A 17,915-nucleotide genomic window follows, 5' to 3' on the forward strand; every position below is an offset into this window, starting at 1 on the left:
CCTCTCCATGTCCAGCGATCTCTTCTTTCCCCTGCCCTCCTCTCCTCTCCCCTGCCTCCTCTCCATGGCCAGCAATCTGTTCTCTCCCCCTGCCCTCCCCTCCATGTCCAGCGATCTCTTCTCTCCCCCTGCCCTCCTCTCCTCTCCATGTCCAGCAATTTCTTCTCCCCCTGCCCTCCCCTCCTCTCCATGTCCAGCGTTCTCTTCTCTCCCCTGGCCCTCCCCTCCTCTCCATGTCCAGTGATCTCTTCTCTCCCCTGCCCTCCTCTCCATGTCCAGCGATTTCTTCTCTCCCCCTGCCCTCCCCTCCTCTCCTCTCCATGTCCAGTGATCTCTTCTTTCTCCCTGCCCTCCCCTCCCATCCATGTCCGGTGATTTTCCCTGCCCTCCCTCAGCTCCCCGACAGTCCTCCTCTCCATTCTGTCCCCCACCCCCAGCACGTTTAACCTTTTTATTTTCAGTGGCAGCGATGGCAGTGAAGAAGAAAGCACTGTGGGCTTGCCTCCAGCTTCTCCCTTCTCTCACAGTGTCCTGCCTTCTGTGATTATGCATTTCCTGTTTCCACGAGGGCGGGACACTGTGTGAGGGAAGGGAGAAGCTGGAGGCGAGTTTGCAGTGCTTTTTTCTTCACTGCCGTCGCTGCCACTGAAAATAAAAGGTTAAATGTGCTGGGGGGGGGGAAGGAACGGAAAGGAGGGCTGTCGGTCGGGGAGCTGAGAGCTGAGGGCGGGACAGAGGGAGATCTGCCTGCAGCATTGCACTGGCCCTGCGTTTGGGGGAGCAATGCCCCCCTCACCCCCCCCCCCCAAACTACGCCCATGACACCAAAAGTCTTGGATTGGCACAAAAAAACCTCTTTTAGCAAATTGAACTGTTTTGATACAAAGTGAACTGCTTGTTAAAGACAAAGTATGATGTTTGGACATCTGATGTTGCAGTGTTCCAGTAACGTTTTGCATTTAAATACAGAGCCTGGAGTGGAGAGTTTCATTGGACTGCAAGTGAAGTTAATTTGCTCCCAGACTGATAGAGAAAGTAATTAAAAGTGTAGTTTAAAACCCTGTGGCACTACCAGAATCAAACCTAGCCCCAGTCTGCATCCAGCTCAGCAAAATAACACTTTTGTTTGTGGCCCTGGCTTGGGTACCTGACCCAAAGAGCTAGTTGGTGCCCAGAACTGTGTGTTGATATCAGGGTTACAAAAGTAACTTTACCGATCAGAAAAATAATACACTCAATAGATTATTAGAAAGGAAAAACAGGTAACTTTAGCCTACGTCATTATATAAGCAATCAAGTTAGAGTATAACTAGATCTAATTAGATTCAATCTTCTAAACTATCCAAGGAGGTTAGAAAAATGAAACAATTAAAATGAGCAAATATAAGCATATTGTACCTAATCATGACAGTTTTAATCCACAGGAAGCCTAAATACTGCACGGTGACAGAGCTTATAACCCACTGCCAAGGCTTTAAAATTATTTTAAAAACCCCTAGGATCTGATATTTGTAGTGAACTATCTGGCCAGTGATTTTTGCTGGTGCTTAGCACAGCGGCAGATTATTTATCCACATCATGAGCAACTCTTAATTCACATTTTTAGGCAATGTGAGTGATTCCTGGTGATGTTATTACTCTACATTGCAATTCAAAGATATTTCCCAGTGTTCCTTTGGCCATGATGTGCAAGGAATTTGATTGCATAATTTCAGTTAATTGTGTTTTGCATGTACACTAGGGAGGATCTGCTGATTCAAGGAAACTAAAAATCATCTGAAAAAAGGAATAGTTTTAGAACATACAGTAATTGACAAACTACAGAATTAGTTCTGATTTATAGAAAATGATAGGGGCAGCTTGCTAGCAATTCAGGGGGTATATTATAACTACATGCACTAGTAAAAAGCTTCTCATATACTCTTTGCTGTGCAAGTATTCCTGGATCTTTAAAGCAAGGTATATATACTTATTGCTTTGGGGTCCTTTTACTGAGTGGCCATATCACATACTTATGAGTGTCTTTCCTGTTTTCAGGCTAAATGGCTGATTTACCATTTTACGAATTAATGGTCATGTACTAATGTTACCATTACCGCATGGCCATGAACAAAACTTAGTGTGTAAGGCCATACTGCCACCTATTTTGTAGGCTCATGCGCTAATCACACGCTAATCAGTTACTACGCAGTAATGCAGACACACTAACAGGTTAGCGCAGAAATGCCCACTCTCCGTTCTCAGACACATCCCTCTGTGAAAAAAACTAAGAATAATTTTTAGCACATAGCTTGCACCCTTAAATGGATATGTTTACTAAGGTGTGTTAGCGTTTCTAATGCACCTGTAAAATTAAGGCACTTTAAATGCTAATTGCCTATACATTTCTATGGGCTCGTTAGCATTTAATGCGCGTAAACCTTTTACGTATGTTAAAACCGCTAAAGCGCCCATAGCGCCCCTTAGTAAACATAGGCGCTAGATTGCAAAGTTACCGGGGGATGGGCTGAGGCAACCCATGGTAAGCCCTTGTAAACTGTGGCATGCGTACACACTAGAGCTTTGTAAATTACCCCAGGAAATCTTTCTGAGATCTGCAGGCTAAAAATGTTGATTTAGTCTCCCTTGTCAATAGAATTTATTTTATTGTTTTTTTTAAACTTTTTTTTTTCATTTCGGAGCAATATTTTCAATAGTGCATGCTGTTGTTCATTTGTGCACCTCAGTGCTCAAATAGTGAGTGCTATTGCTCAATAGTGTGTACAATTCTTCATTAGTGCACCTATTGAGAAACAGTGTGCATTGCTGGGCAATAGTGCACTATTGAGCAATAGGGCACACTTAAGCCATAGTGTGCACTATAAAGACAATTCTGTAATCTAAGCACCTGCATTCTGTGCACCTTTTGCATGTTAATATATAGAATGCTAACAATTATGTGATAATGCTGCCAGTCAACATAGCATTGTGAAGTTTGCTGAGTAAGCTTGGGAAGCACTTATGTAAGGTGGTTGTATGACTACTTTTAGGGATTCACTTTGATTTTTACCCCTATTAGTTTTTTTACCCCTGACGCAGCCTGAGGGCGAAACGTGGCCACATCGGGTAACTTGTAATAAACCACTTCTTCTGTTACCCTCCTGTTCTATTTTTTTGTCTTTTTTGATCTGCTTTTTTTCTTTTGATTTGCTATTTCTGTGGCAGATCTTTGCCTTTTTTTTTTGTTTCTGTCTGCTTATCTACAAAAGTGCAGCAGGGTGCCTAAGCTCTATTCTGTAACAGTACACCTAACTTATTTTAGGGGTCCTTTTACCAAGCTGTGGTAAGCACTAGCGCGTTCTTACTGCAGTTTAGAAGGGCTTATTGTGGGACACGCTGAGGCATCTTGCGGTAAGTTCTGGGTTAGCGTGCATGCACACCATGTGCTAAAAAATTACTTTTATTTTGACTGCGGAGGGGGCATGTCTGCAGTAGTCAGCGCAGCTACATTGCTTCAAGCTAACTGATTAGTGCATGAGCCCTTACCACCTACAAAATAGGTGGTGGTAAGGACTGGACATGCTAATCTTTTTAATGGCCACATGCTAATGGACATTAAAAATCCATGGCTGTATGCAGTTTGTAAGCCACTTCAAGTCATAGGCTGAACTAACCCTGGGTATTTAGGACTCCCGGCATTGAATCCAGGGAATGTGCACTGACCTGAAAGTTAACAGGGCACTAGCCAATATTCAGACTAGTTCAAGGTTAACTCAGTGCATAACGTTAATACAGCCTTTTTGCTGTCCTAACTTTCTGTTCTATTCTGGTGCTTATATCCTGCTTATATCTATTCAGGAATCAAAGCGGGTAACATAAAGCAGATACCAGGACAGCTAATTCACCATAAGAAAAAAACTCAGATCAAAGCTAAAATTCACAAATTAAAGAAAGGTCTTTAAATCCTTACAAAACTGTAAATAATTAGACAAAGATCCAATTTGCAAAGGTACCACATTCCGAATCTTGCTGGTCAGATAACAAAAAGAGCTTACATGAAATCATTCTAGATTAATATTCTTAACTGATGGAAATCCCAGTTAAAGTAAAGAATTAAAATGAGAACTAAATCTCGGAGTGGGGAAAGTTAATAATTCAGTAAGAGATAATGAACAATTTCCCATAATAATTTTATACACCCAACAGGCCACATTAAAGTCCACCCTAGATTCAACAGGCAACCAATGTAGTTTACACAGTAAAGGAGATGCCAGATCAAACCTTTTACACCTATAAATGAATTTTGCTGATGTGTTCTGAAGAAGTTGGAGTTTATATATAAATTTATGCTGTAATCCAAGGTGCAAAAATAGAACAATTTAGTTTTGATGGCATTTAATTTTAAGAAATTTAAAGAAGTCCATTTTTTAGTTCTCTTTATATTATCCAAAATTAAACAATGATCTATCTTGTTCATAATCAAAACCCAGAGCAATCAAAATAAAAATATCATCTGCATATGTTGATAATTGTTGTGATAATTCCAGAAAACCAGCCAAAGAACTCATAAACACATTAAAAAGAATATCACCCCTAACCAGCTAAGTGCTGTTTCCTTCTGTTGGTGGTTGAGAAGGGAAGAATTCTTAACATTGACATTCACACATCGTCGTTCATTTTCCCATCCTTCACCTAACTTCAACAAATAACACTGCCAGTCTTTCTTGGCATAAATTTGGCCACAGCTTTACTAAAATTATATAATTCTGTGATATTACGTTAACTTTAACACAATACATTAACTTCTTCCAGTAAAGTGTTGGCATCCCCAGAGCGGTTTTGAACAATTTGGAGTCATTTGGTAATGAATGTTGATGCCCCTGTATAAGTTGTTGGTGAGGCCTTGATAAAGATGTAAGAAGACTTGAAGTGGTGAAGACTTGAAGTGGTCCAGAGGAAGGCGATTAAAATGATATTGGGATTGTGCCATAAGACGTATGAGAAGAGACTGGAAGACCTGAATATGTATACCCTAGAGTAGAGGAGGGACAAGGGAGATATGATACAGACATTTAAATACTTGAAAGGTATTAATATAGAAACAAATATTTTCCAGAGAAGGGAAAATGGTATAACTAGAGGGCATGATTTGAGGTTGCGGGGTGGTAGACATAGAATAATGTCAGAAAATTATTTTTCATGCAGAGGGTGGTGGATGCCTGGAATGCCCTCAAGAGGGAGGTGGTGGAGAAGAGAACTGTGGTGGAATTCAAGGTGACATGGGATGAACACAGGGGATTTCTAATTAGAAAATGAATGGTATAAAAAACAAAGCTTAAATGTTTGCATATGTGTTTGTATGTCAAGTGGTGCTTAGATGGCAGCTCTGGTTAAATAAACTAAGGCCTGTGTTGGGCTGGCTTGTTCAGTCTGAGTCCCGCATATAGCAGTCCGGCTTAGGATGGGCTGTAGAGAGCTTTGAAAGAAATTTCAGTAATTTGGAATGTGAAGACAGTGCTGGGCTGACTTTTACGGTCTGTGTCCCGCAAATGACAAGATGGTTTCGAATAGACTTTGACCGCAACTCCTGTAGTTGGAACAGAACGATAGAACCAGGTGTACTTCTACGGTCTATGTCCCTGAAACAACAAAAAAGGACCATGATCAAGTATATAATATCACGTTCATTGTTGATTCAATCTGGAATTGAGAATGAATGAGACTGTTGGGCAGACCGGATGGACTGCTCAGGTCTTTATCTGCTGTCACTTACTAAAATTTCTTTAGAAGAAGTGATAAAGAATGCAAGTGGTTTAGTTTTAAAAAATTTGGAACAATGGTAAACAGCAACAGACAATTTTGAAAACAGTAGGAAATACTTTGTACATTACTGAGTTATGAGTGGTCTAACTTCTATACAAATTGGAATTTATTTAGTAAATTGATAATATTGGCTGACTATCCCCCCTGTTTATTAAGCTGCGCTAGCGGCTGCCATGTGGCAATGCTGACACAGCCCATTCAAAGTGAATGGGCTGTGTCGACATTAGCGCACAGAACGCACTAGCGCAGCTTAGTAAATGGGGGGGGGGGGGGTATATTTTGACCAGATAGTTTCTCCAGCAGATAAAGTATTTGATATAGTAAAATTTTTACAGATAAGCTGAAGTGACCTTCAGTATCCTTTCTGTAATTGGCTGTGCGTATCATACTTTATAAACGATTCACTCATGACTTATTCCTGTTTTTATAATGCAGTTTATCATAGTTAATGTTTGTCATTTACTATTTTTCTATCTTTAAGAATTTTATTCAAGGAATTGCCATATCTTTTGAGTTAATGTATTCAAATTACGTATCCTTTCTTCTTTCAAAGTTAAATACATTGTGGAATATTCAGATCATTATACATATGATTTCCTAGTCAGTTTTGGTAACAGAAAGTATGAGAATTTAATTGCTATTTGATGTTTTAAGTATGGTTATACCTCAAGAACATGTCAGAATATATTCAGTTATTCCTTAAACAGAACATAAATACAATTTCTCTCTTTACACACACACACACACACACACACACACACACACACACTCAAGTCCATCTCATCTATTGTTTGGGATATGTCTTAACATTATTTTTTATTGTTTACACTGTTGCTTCAGGAGAAGCTGGATCTTAAGGGTCCTGGTTACTAAGGCGCAATAGTATTTTTAGTACGCGCTAAATGCTAGAGACACCCATATATTCCTATGGGTGTCTTTAGCGTGTGCTAAAAATGCTAGCGCGCCCTTAGCACTGCTTAGTAAACAGGGCACTTAGTTACAAAACATCTGCAAGGATCAGATGTGTTGGAGTTTCTAAAGAATATCTATACAGACTGAGCTTATGATGTGGAAAGAAACCCAGTTTCAGGACTGTTTTATGTGAAGGAAGTCCTGAAATGATTTACTACAACTTAGCTGTGTTTCCAGACCTGAACTAGCTCCTGAACAAGAAGGAAAATTGTTTTCCTGATGATAATCCATCGTCTAAGTGTTCCCAAAAATGCTCAGAAGTGAATAAGGGCTAATGAACTTTGCTAAGAAGGGACACAACATTTTTATTATGAATTCATTGGACTTTGATCAAATCCCATTTATCCTTATGGCATATTTCTTAGGACATAGTGAAGGTACCATTGATAGAAGGGATATTCTACCATTTATACCATATAACTACAGATATTCAGATAGTAGAATTGTTCTTGTATCTCCATAGGTTATCCCTGGGATTCTATATATCATGCTGAGATTTTGTCACAGAAATCAAAGTGTTTTCCATAACAATGCACATAAGCTAATAGGTTAACAAGCTAATTAGTGTTGATAATTGGTTGTTAGCAATTGGTATTAATTAGAATTTACACGCAGAACTGTCTAAGCGTATTCTGTAACATGGTGCATGTAAATTCTAAGCCGCGTAGTTGGAGTATGAAAAATAATGGTGGACTCCAGCCCTGCAGTGGGACTGGAACAATGTGCCATGGAGAAAGATGTCTCACCAAATGAGGGAACCAGGATCTCTCCCTGGAAAGAGGTGAGAAATTCCTATTTAAATTGAGCTAACATCAGAAATGCTGCTACAGTGAAATTCTGTTTTTAAATCAGTACTAGCCTGACAGCAGATAGCCATTTGAGCAAACGGGATAAGCTAGAGCAAATATGTGGTATTGACTCTGTGTGGAAACATTAAACATAACATCTTATTGAAACACAGAGATTGTAAGTTTCTATATATTTCTTTAGTCAGAACTTAATTAAATTTGGTAATTAATCTGTCTATTAATTTGAGTTAAATAAAAGTCATACATTAATTCCCAAGCAAAGTTGTATTTACTGTGAGCACCTCTCGCTTATATAAGGCATAACATTAACAGAGTATAAAACAGATCTTCTAACACTGCATAGCTCATATTACTGCATCTTAACATGTTAATGCACATTAGGAAATTAAGTTATGTTTATCTGAGGTGATGAAGGATGAAGTGACTTGCTGAAGGCCGCGTGTGGCATCAGTCCAATTCTTTTATGTTTCTATACCTGTGCTCCCTTAGTGCTCTCATTGATGGAGGCTATGATGCAAATTCAGGATTGTTTTGATGACAAGGAATGAGCAACTTCTGTTTGTATAAAACTAAATATGGACAAAACCAAATATTTGTGGTCACTCTTTTCTGTCACCCCCTACGAGAAACAGATTGTGATTGGTAATATACTGGCTGATATTTGAAACTATTCAACTGGCCTGGAACCATTCTTGGCCGGTTAAATAATGTTTTAGTGCCTAAATGTGGATATTCAATGGGAGAACACCCATTATCTCTGCTGAATATTTGTGGTTAGTGGCTAATTGCTAACCGGCTATATTACATAACATAGCCAGTTTGGGATGGATATTCAATGCCAAACCGGTTATGTTTAGTGGTTAAAATAGGCTGTATAAATAGCAGACTTATCTTTAACCACTTATCTTTAACCAGTTAGTGCTGAATATCAGTTTAACTGGTTAAGTTGCTGTGGTCAAAAGTGAAGCCAGATATTCAATGCCAGTCAGCAGATATGGGCCGTCATTGAATAACCAGTCTGAGCGCTGGTGTCGGGCAGTCACCGCGCAGCCCGACACTTGCTGAATATCGGTGGAGGGGTGAAGTTTGGGATTGAAATGTCCCTCAGTGTGTTGGGTGTTATCCTAGACTCTAATTTGACTATGAACCATCATGTAAATAAGATGGTTCAGAGTATTTTCTGAACTTAAAATGTTCTGACATGTTAGAAAGTATTTCTTGCCTGACCACCTTAAATAATTTTGCAGGCACTTAAACTGTCCTCTTTGCAAGCACTTAAACTGTCCTCTTTGGATTATTGTAATCTTTTGTATATGAGCTACACTAAAAGGTCTTTTGTTCACCTACAACTCCTTCAAAATAGGGCAGCCAGATTGCTGTTTAATGCTCATTGCATGACAGGGGGTTACTCCATTCATGATAGAACTTAATTGGTTGCCTGTCCAAGCTTGTTTTTTCTTTAAAATTTGTGCTATGACCTTTTGAATACTTCATGGTCTGACTCCTGGTTATGTGTTCCATTTGCTTTCTTTTTGTCACTTTAAGAGATGTTCTCGTAATAGGGATTACTTGTCACTTAATTTTCTGTCTGGCTATTATATTAAGTGATACCACACTGCTTCCTTTTCATGTCAGGTTGCTATGCATTGCAATTCTTTGCCCAGTGATATAAGAATGGCACCCTCTTACCTTAAGTTTAGGAAATTGTTGAAAACTTTTTTTTTCAGAGATTTTTGTACAACTAAATATTTTTATATATTATTATTTTGTGTGTAATTGTAATCAGTAGAGGTGTCTAGGTCATATTTTTCTAATTTGTAATCTGCACTGAACCTATTTGGTAATTTACGGACAATGAGTAACTGTATTGTATTGAATGCAACAAGAATACTGACGTTCAGTTCTCTACCTTAGCCTCACCAATACAACAGTATCCATCTTACCTATTGTCTCTTTCTCTGTCTTAGCTCCTGTGCTTGTGAGCTTGATATGGGGACTAAATACTTAGGAGACTAAATGCACATTTAACAGCAATAAGAACTGAAGCCTCAATAATTTATTTATTTATTTATTCAGAACATTTATACCCCGCTTAACACCACTTAAAGCAGCCTCAAAGCGGCTTACAATGAACTGATGAGCTAATTACAATGACAGTGGAAGGGACAAAGGAAGAAGGGAAGGGAAAATGAAAGGCTTTGGCAGATCAGAGGAGATACAATTACAATGAAATCACAAATTAATTAGATAGAAACAAAGAAACAGAGAAAAATAGACAATAAGGGGAGGTGTAAAAAAGTCCAAAACGGTCCATAAGTATGATGGTAGGAAGGACTTCAGGTGATGTTTTGAGGCTGAGGTGTAGGCTGAACCCCTGTTTTCTGCCCATGCCAGTCTCCGATGGATGAGAGGGTATTTGACTCAGTTGGCTTGAACAGTGGCAACCGGCCACTGCAACCGTGGCAGGATGAGATGGGGGCATCCGGACAGGCCAAGTCAAAAAGCAGGCTGCAGAGAAGGTGAAAGCTGCTGTTCAACCGTCCGCTCCAGCTCCCCAGACAATGGATGCAGCTACTAGGCGATGCAGTTCCAAAAGGCCCAACGGTCCAGTCGCAACGATTGACAGAAGACGAACAGGCCCGGGGCGAACAGGCGGCAAGCTGAGCTCCCGCAGGTGTAACCAAAACGCGACAGCAGCAGCAAGCGACCTGAAGAGGAGGGAACCTGAGGCAAACAGCAGCAGCCGGAGACCGTCATCGCTCGGACGAACAGTTGATCACACGCAATGGAGGCGGGGCCCAATAATGAGGTTGCCACTCCCAGATGCCACATCTATGCCATTTCAACTATCTTTCTGATTTCCTTAGTGAAGGATATCAGATAACTGAGGCTCTGGGCAGATGCTACTGGATTCTACACTGATAAAATACAGAATTCATGGTGCCCATCTTGGACACAGGTTGCATGTTTGCACACTTTAAGTTGACTATTGAAAAAGACAGGTACAAATCAAGGTAAGGTATACACAAAAAATGGCACATGTGAGTTTATCTTGTTGGGCAGACTGGGTGGACCGTGCAGGTCTTTTTCTGCCGTCATCTACTATGTTATTATGTATTAGAGTCAACAGAAGTTGGCATCATGGACAACTCAGGGGCTTAGTGCGAAAAGTGCACACTGCCAAGTGGAAAGTTCCTGGATCAGATCTTCCATATCCCTATGGTAAGGTTGGGAAAGCAATGCTCACAGTTTAGAGAGGGAGGAGGATGTCACCAATAAGGGTGGCATCTAGCAGCTGGATGTAAAGCTCGTGATACGGAGTATTTAGTATTACCCTGATGCACAGTGTCCTAAACAAAACTTCAGCCTTATTCCCCCAGCTCCACCGTGATTTTGACAACTCAACACATAATCATGATACTTACACAATCATCCTATAAAAATGCAGGTTAAAGTATGTGCTGGTGGCTCTTTGAGTTTGTATGGCTTTCAGGACCTATTGTTTTGCTTTGACTGCTGCTCTTTTATTGCTGCCCCCCCCCCCCCCCCAAGAAATTGCTGCCCTAGATGACTGCCTAGTCTTGACTAATGGCTGGGCTGGTCCTGCTGGTGTAGACACTTCAGGACCAGGGCTGTAATCACCAGACTAGAAACAGTGAGAGTATGGGCCTGTTAAAATAAGGGGGAAATCTGTGGAGAGCTGGATTATTTATTTATTGGAATGTATTAACTGCCTTTAATAACATATCCTTTTTGAGGTCTATCACAATCAGGTACACAAGATATTTCCAGGTGCAAATGGGCTTACAATCTTCGTCAGTGGTTGTCAAACCTGTCCCAGGTTCCCCAACCACTTAGGGTTTCAGTAGATCCACCCTGAATATGCATTAGATAGTTCTGCATGGACTGTCTCCACTGTTCCGTGCATTCAGGCTGGTTTGGCGGGGGGAGGGGGGGTGCACCTCTAGGACAGGTTTGGGAGCCACTGATCTAAGTTATACCTCAGGCAAAGGAAGGGGAAGTAACGAGGGGAAGAAATGAGATTTGAACTTAGGTGTCCTTTGCGGTCAGTCTGCTTCTTTGGCCACTAGGTTGTCCTTTCATTGCTATTCCAGTTGCAAAATGTACCAGGATCCTAACACTTGGTCTCACTGTAGTAGAAGAAAAAGGCACAAGGATCTGCCAGGTAATCAATCGATACATAAAAAGAAGTGATATCTAAAGTGTTTGTCAGAGTTTGGAGAATAGTGTACCATTTCATTTTATGATACTGGATTGTTGAAGCCACCTTCTGTAAGTTCTACCAAATCAATGCATTGTTGAAGGACTTTTCTTGCCTGTATACATTTGGTCATTAAATTGTTTCTATGGTCGAGACACTAAAAGAACAACTAGCAGGGAAATTATGATGGGCATGAAATGTGACCCAGCAAAACACAGGGCCCCAGTAGACAAATCCTGGAGGGTTACTTATTTCCAGTAGTATTTAGGAAGTAACATGTCCAGGGCTTGACACTAATGGATGATCAGACTATCCCATTTGTTAATCAGCACTATTGCAGGGCACTCATGCTTATATATTCATCTGGCCTTGAGATCAGCACTTGCTTTACTGCCTCTAACTCCTCTATGTGCAAAGGAAGCCGCCAGCCTGTCCGTGGTCTGCAGAGCCATTAGTCTGTCTGGAGCAGAACCCATTAAACTGCTCCTGGATGGGCTCTGGGAGTTGTTCTTCCTTACTTCTTTTGGTAAGGTCTGGGGCATATGGAGTCAACTGTAATTGCATGATAAGCAGTTATTACAGTGGAATGGAGAAAGAGAAACACTGAGCAGGATAAAGTGCAGAGCTCTTAGATATCAAATGAAGAGTTAACTAACAGAATCGAATGGAATCAAAGTGTAGAGCATTTCCACTCATAACAAAACATAAATGCTTTTCATCCTACTTCAAAAAAATGGCATGGTGTCGGTGGTGGGAGTAACCTGCACACAGTGGAAGTTATAACCCTAAACCAAAACAAAAGCAGGGGGTAACCTGTACAGAGTGACAATTATAACCCTAAACAAAAGAGGGGATAACCTGCACGGAGCAGCTGTTCTAACTCTAAACAAAAGAGGGGTAACCTATTAAGAGCAACAGTTACAAGCCAAAACAAAAGAGGCAGTTATAACTCTGAATGTAGAGGCAGTTATAACTCTAATCATAAAAGGGGGTTAACTGAATGGAGCAGCAATTGCATAAGTACATAAGTATTACCACACTGGGACAGAACAAAGGTCCATCAAACCCAGCATCCTCTTTCCAACAGTGGCCAATCCAGGTCACAAATACCTGGCAAGATCCCAAAAAAGTTCAATACATTTTATGTTGCATATCTGAGAAATAAGCAGTGGATTTTCCCCTAGTCATTTTAATAATGATCTATGGACCTTTCCCTTAGCAAGCTGTTCAAACCTTTTTCAAACCCTGCTAAGCTAACTGCCTTTACCACATTCTCTGGCAACGAATTCCAGAGCTTAATTACACATTGCGTGAAGAAAACAAAAGAGAGAGTAACCTGTATGGAGCAGCACACCCTAAGCAATATCACGAGAGGCGTAACTTTCACAAAGCTGCAGGGTCCTACTGCGTTCTCTCTGAGCACCTAATTGGAAATGCCTAGTTAAAGAATTGGCCCTAAATTGTGCAAACCAAAGGAAACAAAATAAGAATTGGGGGATACCAGAAGTTAAATTGCCTTCCATCTCTACCTCCTGCTCAGCTCAGTCCTACCTCTATGCTACCTTCCACTTCCTCACCAGAGCCCCGAGATAGCCCTGGAATTCTGTGAGGCCCTTTCTCCTTATTCTTCATTCATAATTTTCAGTCTCTACCTCCTCTCCACATTTCTTAGTACTAAAATGTTCTCTGCTCTTATTGGCTTGCTGACCCTCTTCTGTAATTCAATTGAAGTCCCTGCCTGCCTGCCACAGAAACTTAAAGCACCATGAATGGCAGTTGTGATCTGCGGCCATCCTCGGCGGGGGAGACATATAACATTTGATTCAAGAAAAGGGGGGGGGGGAAGAGCATACAGAAAGGTAATATGGAAAGAACATGAAAGAGATTTAATACAGCTATCAGTCACTTGTTGTTTCTGTTTTAAGAGTCTGTTGAAACAACCTAATAAAATGCTATAAATGGAAGATTTATGGGACACCTGCAGAATGCTGCGTGTGCTGGCTGGCTCTCTACAGGTCACTATGAATCACATGAGACCTGGTGACAAGTAACAAACTAAGTACCAAAAATAATAAGTGTACGAGGAGCACACTGAACACCCTGAAACAGGGTGAGAGTCACAGGTGGTATAGGATGGTGGGGGGAGGGGTGGAACTTCCTTTGGTACAGTATTACCAAAAGACTCTTATTTTATAAGCATCTAGATAAGCAAAAAGCAACATTTACTCGCTTAGGTTGAATATGAGTGCAATCAGCAATTTTTAGAAAGCTGTTATTTGCATGTGTAGAGACCCCATCCCAGGATGTAGCCATTTTAAGGGAATGTGACTTGGGCATGGTTTATAACAAAGTAGCCACTGAGGTGGAAGAACTGCACAAAATGTTTCCTGCACTTATATTGAAGGTGTTTTTCCATTTTCCTGCGCTTGTGTTGAAGGAGCAGTAAAAATAATTTCCTTATCAGATATTTGTTAAATTTCTTACTCTTTGTTTAATTGGAGAACCAATTGTCATTTCATATGCTAACCCTAAGGCAGGCTCTTATGCGAAAACACAGTCCCGTGTCAGGTCTTAGCTACTCATAAAAAAAAACCCGTCCTATATCTTCCTCGTGTCCAAAGTTTGTTATTTCTTATAGCTGTTATATCTGCCAGCTTCTCCTTTGTCAATCCCAATTTCTCAAATTCTGGGTTCAACAACCCGCTGTTACAGCTCTTTAAAGAGCTTTAAAGGACGGTTTTATATTGAGAGTCACGAATCAGGACTTTGATTTGGAGACAAGATCTTCTTTGAATGAATTCAGCATATATTGGACTGCGATATACACAGGGGCGTAGCCACGGGCGGGCCCGGGTGGGCCTGGGCCCACCCAATTTCGGGTCAGGCCCGCTCAGCAGCAAAGTTCCTGACGGCGATTCTACTTGCAGGCTCCGCTCGCAGTCGCAGCAATTCCCACACGCTGCCTGCCAGTGCCGGCTGCCGCTCAATCTCCTTGCGCTACTAAGCGCTAACCCGGAAGTCTCTCCTCTGCAGGAGAGACTTCCGGGTTAGCATTTAGTAGCGCAAGGAGATTGTTGAGCGGCAGCCGGCAGGCAGCATATGGGAATCGCTGCGACTGTGAGCGGAGCCTGTGAGTAGAATCGCCGTCAGGTACACTGCTGCTGGGCGGGCCTGCAAGGAGGGTGAGATGCTGCAGCTGCACGGGGGGGGGGGGGAGGGATGATGGGGGAAAGATGTCGCATGGGGGAGGGAAGACGGGGGACACAGCAGCTGCACAGGGGGAAGGGAAGATGGAAAGAAAGATGCTGCACAGGGGGGAGGGAAGATGGAAAAAGATGAGGCTTGGTTGGTGGGTGAGGGAGATGCACGGGGAAAAGGGGAGAGATGCAGCAAAGGGGTGGAGGGGTGAGAAAGGGAGAAGTCTTGGCTGTGTATGAGGTGGAGGGGAGGGACAAATGCTGCATACAGAGGGGATAGGTGGGGAGGGGGAGAAATGGTAGGCATAGGGGTGGAGAGGAGGGAGAAATGGTGGGTATAGTGGTGGAGGGAGGGCGGAGCAGAGAAAATTTTGTGCCCACCCACTTTGGGCTCAGGCCCACCCAAAACTGGCTGTCTGGCTACGCCACTGGATATACAGCATAAGTTGCCACATTTAAGCTAAGTGGTGATATTTGAGAAGTCACAAAAAAGACATTTGAATAGATATTAGCATAGACCGATTTCCTGTTAGCACTCGTCTGTATAGCTGGATTATGTATTTTATTTGCGTTTAGAAGTGTATATGATTGGAATGAATGAGATAGGAAATGTGATGGGATAGAATAAGAGGTGGAAAATAGAGTGATTACACATATTTAAGGTATACATAATTAAAGTCAAGATAATAAAGATTATTTATATACAAACAGTGGTTATTTAGTACGTATATGAACATCCATTGGCGATATCCTGATTACTCGACAGGCTGGGGGGGTCTTCAGGACAGGTTTGAATACCACTAAATAATTGATTGAAAAAGGAGATACATATTTAGTTAGATTTGGCACATACCTCTTTATTGGTAGCTCAAGGTGGCTTTCATTCAGGTACAATGCCTTAAAATAAATAAATAAAATAAAGAGCATACAATCTAAAGTCCTCATTTAGTAATGCATATTTGTTTATTTATTTACTTATTTCACATGCTTGATATACCGCATGGGGCCTAGCCAAGACTTCATTGCGGTTTGCAAAAATAAGAAAAAGAGAAATGGGAGAAAAAGAAAGGAAAAAAAGGGAGAAGGAATGGGGGAGTGGATACCGCTGAGTGAGAAGGGGGAGGGGAGGAGACAGAGAAGCGCATTCATCGCCAATGATCAGTGGCCAGCGCACCAAAATTTTGGTCGCTGACCGCGGTAAACCCTATGCCAGCTCCGAGCTGGCGTTAGGGTTTGCAGATCATTGGGAGGAATGGTGAGCCCTGTCCAGCATGCAGTTACATGCTGCCAGGCCCCCTTCCCCTCCCATAGCAAACCTGCCAACAGGGGGCTGGAGGTCTGACGGACCTCCGGTCCCCCCCCGATGACCCCCCACCCCTAGGTTCAGGGAGGGCTGGAGATCTGGTGGGTCTCCAGCCCCCCCAAACCCCCAGAAAATGGTCCCTGGTGGCCCAGTGGCTGCCGGTCAAAACTCCCTCCCTCCCACCCAGTGAGCAACGCCCCCCCCCCAGCGTTCTCTGTAGAATCCCTGGTGGTCCAGCGAAAAAAAGAACCCCCTCCCTACCTTTTAGTTGGAGGAGGGAGGTAGCCTGCCTGCTTCCTCTTCCTTGGATTGATGACGCACAAAATGGCCATATAAGGGAGCAATTCCCTTATATGGTCTGTAGCCCCACCCAGCGCATCCCAGGATGCACTAGGCGGGGCTGGGCACCGCCATTTTGTGCGTCGTCAACCCAAGGAAGAGGAGAGAGGCAGGCTACCTCCCTCCTCCAACTAAAAGGTAGGGAGGCCGGGAGGGGGTTCTTTTTTACGCTGGACCACCAGGAATTCTACAGAGAACACTGGGGGTGGGGGGAGTTGGGATGGGCTGGAGGTCCGCTGGGTGGGAGGGAGGTTTAACCGGCGGCCACTGGACCACTAGGAACCTTTTCTGGGGGTTTGGGGGGGGCTGGAGACCCACCGGATCTCTAGCCCTCCCTGAACCTGTGGGGATGGGAGCATCGGGGGGACCAGAGGTCCGCTGGACCTCCAGCCCCCGTTGCTTGGGGCAGGGGTACTCAGGGCCTGGTGGTCCCATGGACCTCCAGCCCCTGTGTTTGACAGGTTTGGGCTTTTGACAGCCCAGACCTGTCAAACAAGTGCGGAAGGATTGTGCTGAGAGCATGCTCAGCACAATTCGCCCGCACTTCTACCCCATGATCAGAGATAATTGTGATGCTTAAATTTGCATGCATTATCTCTGATCATAGGTCTAATAGCGCCCGCGCTGTTCCAGAGCTAGTTTAGAGCGCTGTTTGGAACAGCGCGGGCTTTTGATCATCTGCCTGCTAATGTCACAAGGGGCATCAGCAACATTTGAGCTCTGGCTTCCCTGGTTCTCAGCCTGCTGCTTTAATCACTAAGCTGCTTCTCCCAGGAATAGTTCAAATGCTATTCAAACACATGCAACAGTGCATTCAGAAAGTCAGGATGAGCTATGCCTACCAATTGAGCTGTCTGATTTGCACATTCCTCTCTAATGATCTGTAGTGCAGAAAACAGAGACATTTCTTAGCTTACCATGAGAGATCAGTGGACATGCTTAGCAGTCCTCTTCAAGGAAGATGTGAATGACCATAACCTGTAGCTTGCTACTCAATTCTTAGGTATCATTAGGGATGGGCATATCATTTGCATGTCTTTAATGAATAAAAGCAGAAGAAAAAAAAACATGCCATTTCATGTTTTATCTTCATTTGCCCATAACAGTGTGTGCAGTCTTTTGAAAGATTATGTACTATGTGCAAACAAGACACATTCTTTCGAAAGCATGCACATTGTTTTCCCGATAGTGTACTCATTGCAGCATTGCAAATACGTAGACCATTGACAAAGCATGAAGCACTACGCATATGTGAATAGTGTGCACACACA

At 42.4% G+C, this 17,915-nt stretch overlaps 1 protein-coding gene across 1 annotated transcript in view; it reads right to left on the reverse strand.

Annotated features, from left to right (window-relative positions):
- The window catches only part of LOC115472531 (UPF0160 protein MYG1, mitochondrial-like), an 83,541-nt gene that overhangs the window by 12,126 nt on the left and 53,500 nt on the right, over positions 1-17,915 (reverse strand). Inside the window, exon 3 of the mRNA XM_030206825.1 lies at positions 15,856-15,899. Coding sequence (XP_030062685.1) covers positions 15,856-15,899 — 44 coding nt within the window. The remainder of the gene's footprint in view (positions 1-15,855; positions 15,900-17,915) is intronic.

This window comes from Microcaecilia unicolor, chromosome 6 (genome assembly GCF_901765095.1).
Source record: "Microcaecilia unicolor chromosome 6, aMicUni1.1, whole genome shotgun sequence".
In the NCBI taxonomy this organism is placed as follows: Eukaryota; Metazoa; Chordata; class Amphibia; order Gymnophiona; family Siphonopidae; genus Microcaecilia; species Microcaecilia unicolor.